General features: G+C 43.4%; 2 protein-coding genes and 1 pseudogene across 2 annotated transcripts; 2 read left to right on the top strand and 1 right to left on the bottom strand.

Moving 5' to 3' along the window:
• Positions 1-1,696: 1,696 nt before the first annotated feature.
• Positions 1,697-2,550, top strand: LOC144961349 (histone H4-like; annotated as a pseudogene).
• A 321-nt stretch (positions 2,551-2,871) lies between these two features.
• Positions 2,872-3,823, bottom strand: LOC144961345 (histone H2B, gonadal). The gene has a single exon (XM_078894577.1). The coding sequence runs from the start codon at positions 3,652-3,654 to the stop codon at positions 3,280-3,282; it is 375 nt and encodes a 124-aa protein (XP_078750703.1). The 5' UTR covers positions 3,655-3,823; the 3' UTR covers positions 2,872-3,279.
• A 59-nt stretch (positions 3,824-3,882) lies between these two features.
• LOC144961348 (histone H2A) lies at positions 3,883-4,354 on the top strand. Its single transcript, XM_078894580.1, has one exon. The coding sequence runs from the start codon at positions 3,907-3,909 to the stop codon at positions 4,288-4,290; it is 384 nt and encodes a 127-aa protein (XP_078750706.1). The 5' UTR covers positions 3,883-3,906; the 3' UTR covers positions 4,291-4,354.
• Positions 4,355-4,774: the final 420 nt, after the last annotated feature.

The following is a 4,774-nucleotide window of genomic DNA, read 5'->3' as shown; positions in this document are numbered from 1 at the left end:
TCCTCCTTCCCCAAACCGGTCCTTTTCAGGACCACTACACATTATCTCGATTGACTGACTCTCTGTTTACGCACTCCCTCATCCCCTACCCTCTTCAGATGTACTTTAATTTTTAAATGTGATAATCACGAGTTACGACTGGAAACTTTTCCACATGGTCACGCAACTTGAGAATTCCTTTTAGCATTTGTGTAGTGCTCAAAGCGCTTACAAGAGGACCCTTTGCTTGTGAAGCTAGTGCTCTACCAACTGATCCCCGATATATGCACACGTTTTGTTTATAATCTATCAAATGGGATGACCAAGGCTTTCTAGAGTTTTTTTTTTAATGAACTCTGGGCCTATACTCTAAATCGAGCAACTTAATTTGTTCAGCTCATCAGCATTACCTTGAAACACTCATTGACATGCCGGTAATTTAATATGAGATAAACTGTGTTTCCATTGCCATCGATTTACACACTGGTTGTAAAAATATTGGATGGGAAAGTAGAAGACGTGTACAGTTATAGAGACATAGGATATAGCAAAAAGGCAAACAATTATATATTTTAAAAATTCCGTCACCCAGAAATAGCATGCAGTAATGCGATGCTTGCAGAAATCCGGCGAGCAGGGAAGCGATGACTTTTTAACTTAATGAACGTGATGAGGAGAGTCAGAGAGGTGGGAGAAACATGAGCAGAAGAAGAAAGAAATAAAGAAGACATCAGAATGGTTCATACAAGGGTGAGTGGGAAACAAAGAAGAAAGAGAGAGAGAGAGAGAGAGAGAGAGAGAGAGAGAGAGAGAGAGAGAGAGAAAGACAGAGAGAAAGAGAGAGAGTGAGAGAGAGAGAGAGAGAGAAAGACAGAGAGAAAGATAGAGAGTGAGAGAGAGAGAGAGAGAGAGAAGGAGAGACAGAGAGAGAGCTCACCATCGTGGTAAATTGAGCTTTATATAACGCAATATCCACTAAATGTGCTCAATGCGCTTTACAAGGGGTCCCTGGTCAACAGCAACATTTAACATGTAGGACGGGACATGACGCCTGTTAGGCGATATTACAATTTTTCGGACAAAGACAACGCTATTAACGGCCAGGTACTCATTTTACACCTGAGTACGGTGAGAGAATGTGAGTAAAGAGCCTTTTCCAAGGATTCAACTATGCGCCGAGAGCGAGGCTCGAACCCAGGACCTTCCGATCTGAAAGCGAGTGTCATACCACTAGACCACATAGCCCCTGCCTTTGCGTGGCAACAAGTTTCTGGAAAAATCTTGAGAGAATCTGGGATTTAACTTTTCATTTTATTTTTATTCTTTTATCTCAGTATCTTTTAAAACAAGAATAGTTTGTTTGTTTGTTTGTTTTTAAATCGAAAACAAACAACAACAAAAACAAAACAAAAAACAAACAAACAAATGTAAAACAAAACAAACAAACAAAACAAAACAAACAAATAAAAGCAAAAACAAAACAAAACAAAACAAAAAACGATTAGTAATTAGGAATTCGACGATTAGATCAGGTCCAGTGTTTCACGAGTCAACGTGTCATCTGATTGGAGAATTCGACAAATCATAGCACCCTTCCGACCAATAAAAAGAACGCCGTTCTATAGACCAATCAGGTGTCTCAGTGTCAACCATGATAGCTCTTAACCCTTTATAACCCGTGCGCGCTTGTCTTTCGAGCATTCTACCTAACTGAATATCAAGAAAATGTCTGGACGTGGCAAAGGAGGAAAAGGATTGGGAAAGGGTGGCGCCAAGCGTCATCGTAAAGTCCTTCGTGACAACATCCAGGTATCACCAAGCCCGCCATCCGTCGTCTCGCTCGTAGAGGTGGTGTGAAACGTATCTCCGGACTCATCTACGAAGAGACCAGAGGCGTACTCAAAGTTTTCCTTGAGAACGTGATCAGAGATGCTGTCACCTACACTGAGCATGCCAAGAGGAAGACCGTCACTGCTATGGACGTTGTCTACGCCTTGAAACGCCAGGGACGTACTCTGTACGGATTCGGTGGATAGATCTCTCCTCATCTAGCCCTGCACCCCATCCACCCAAACGGCCCTTTTCAGGGCCACCCTCACAATTTCCCGGTTGACTACCGACTGATTACAAACGCATCACAATCTTATCTTTCTTCAATATGACACGTGTTTTGAAGCAATTCTGTACTGAATGGATATTTTGATTTACGGAACAAATACTTTAATCTGAGCAGTAGGGTAAAATCGGGTGATTTCGCCGTTTTTTCACTCCTGGTCTGCCGTGAGAGGCTAATTTGCCAATTGGGCAACACAACCACTGACAATAAGTTTACCTGGTCAATTTAATTATATTTTCATGAAGTGTTTACGTAGGGCTATGTTGTATTTTATTCACAAGAGTCCTTTTAAAACTGCCACTGTTGTCGGGTAACTTCGCCGCGAGATGTTGTACTTAGTTTTTCTCGCTACAAGGCAATATAAGGAACAATTTCCATTTCCATTTAACACATATTTATCGGCACTTGTATCGAGTGCGATGATGTATGTATAGGGCCTTCGCGGGGACACATTACAATGCCGGTCACAAGATCATAATCATAATAGTAATAGCCTGCTGCCCATCCATACCCGAGACGACTGGTTTCTGGTTTTTATACCCACTTAACATATTTATTATTTACTTTTCTTTAACTTAGATTTCAGTGCTAACGCACAGCTTCTATTACACACAAAAAAATCGTCTTTGGAATAATTATTGTATGATTGTGATGATAGTGATGTGCGGCGAATTTACCCGAAACTATAGACTTTTGAAAAAAAAATGTATTAACATCTTTAGAAATATTTTTCTGATGATAATATACACTGATAATGAAAATAAAATGGACGTGGAAACCACATTGATTTTGTGACCAGAGCCTTCACATTCGAATTGCACAATGTTAGTGAAGGGATGCCGTTGCAGTCAAAGATCAAAGAGTCAAGGGTGTTACAGCATGTCTCGCCATACTTTTCATGCATTGCTATTGCCTTGGGATCCCTTGTAAAGCGCTTTGAGCACGCTTAGCGGGTATTGCGCTATATAAAAGCTTGCTGTAACGTGACACGAAAACTAACTCGTCGTCTCTACCTATTCATTCTAAAACGAAGCCACGCATAAGTCTGTACACAAAGAATTTCGTAAAGTAGGAAATGAAAAAAGCAATACAGGGGGGTGATGCGTTGAAAACCGGGTAGTCAAACGGGAATAAGTGTGGGGCCCTGAAAAGGGCCGGTGTGAAGGGGAGGGGCATCGAGCAATTTACTTGCTGGTGGTGTATTTGGTGACAGCCTTGGTGCCTTCACTGACAGCGTGCTTGGCAAGTTCACCGGGGAGCAAGAGACGGACAGCGGTCTGGATCTCTCGGGAGGTGATGGTGCTCCTCTTGTTGTAGTGAGCCAGGCGGCTGGCTTCGGCGGAGATGCGCTCGAAGATGTCATTCACAAAAGAGTTCATGATTGACATGGCCTTAGAAGAGATACCAGTGTCGGGGTGGACCTGTTTCAACACCTTGTAGATGTAGATGCTGTAACTTTCCTTCCTCCTGCGCTTCCTCTTCTTGTCGCCGGTGCGAACGGCCTTTGCCTTGCCGGCTTTTTTGGCGCCTTTGGCAGAAACTCCTCCTTTGGGTGGCATTTTTTCCGATTTGATTTTCTAGTGAAACTAGTAGAAGAATGAACGGCGCGAAAACCATTTATATGAAAAATACCGGATGAAAAGCGAAGGGACGAGCCAATCGGAGAGAAGTATGCATTTTCTCAACGGTTGATTGGTCGAGCGGTTTGGCAAATTCATCTCTGCCCGATTTCGTATAAATAGTCATTCGGCGCGTTTTCACGAGTCACTGTATTTTTTTAAAGTACACCCAACCACTTACAATAAACAATCATGTCTGGCCGTGGCAAAGGTGGAAAAGTTAAGGGCAAGTCCAAGTCCCGCTCTTCTCGCGCTGGACTCCAGTTCCCAGTTGGCAGAATTCACAGACTCTTGAGGAAAGGCAACTACGCCGAGCGCGTTGGTGCTGGTGCCCCAGTCTACTTGGCAGCTGTTCTTGAGTACCTCGCTGCTGAAGTTCTCGAGTTGGCAGGCAATGCTGCCCGTGACAACAAGAAGACCAGGATCATCCCCCGTCATCTCCAGCTCGCCATCCGCAATGACGAGGAGTTGAACAAGCTTCTGTCCGGAGTCACCATTGCTCAGGGTGGTGTTCTGCCAAACATCCAAGCCGTCCTCTTGCCCAAGAAGACCGGCAAAGCACCAGGAAAGAACTAAGCTCACCTCCAGCAGCCAGTCTTTCTGCTCCCAACACAACTGTCCTTTTCAGGACAACCACCACTCTTCCCCATTGGCTCCCAACGTAACATCGCATTTGCACTTTCTGGCACTCTCGAGTGCTTTTAGTTTTATGATTGTGTATGTGGCATGCTTTTCCTTCCAGATACCTACCAGGTTTTTTAGAATGGCTATTAACACTGCTCTGTATATTCCAATTCTAACTGTAAGTACCGGTTAGACCGTTTGAAGTTAGGGAGATAGGACGGCTTATGAGTACGTTGACATACATTACGGTTGACTGACGTGTCTTAATTTCTAGACGAAATAATACCTCAATTGAAGTCTCGGTTATACTATGCTACCCTTTATCTTTCCGCATTGGCACTGTCCTTGTCAACACAGGTGTGGTGTTCTGAACTTCTGAATCGCCTGCGAGTGACCAAATTTTTTTGTTGGCTTTTTTTTCTTCTTTTTGTAGCCT

Source organism: Berghia stephanieae, unplaced genomic scaffold, assembly GCF_034508935.2.
Source record: "Berghia stephanieae isolate SIO BIC M18660-M18661 unplaced genomic scaffold, UCSD_Bste_1.3 scaffold2232, whole genome shotgun sequence".
Classification (NCBI taxonomy): domain Eukaryota; kingdom Metazoa; phylum Mollusca; class Gastropoda; order Nudibranchia; family Aeolidiidae; genus Berghia; species Berghia stephanieae.
This window is presented reverse-complemented; position numbering and strand designations above follow the sequence as displayed.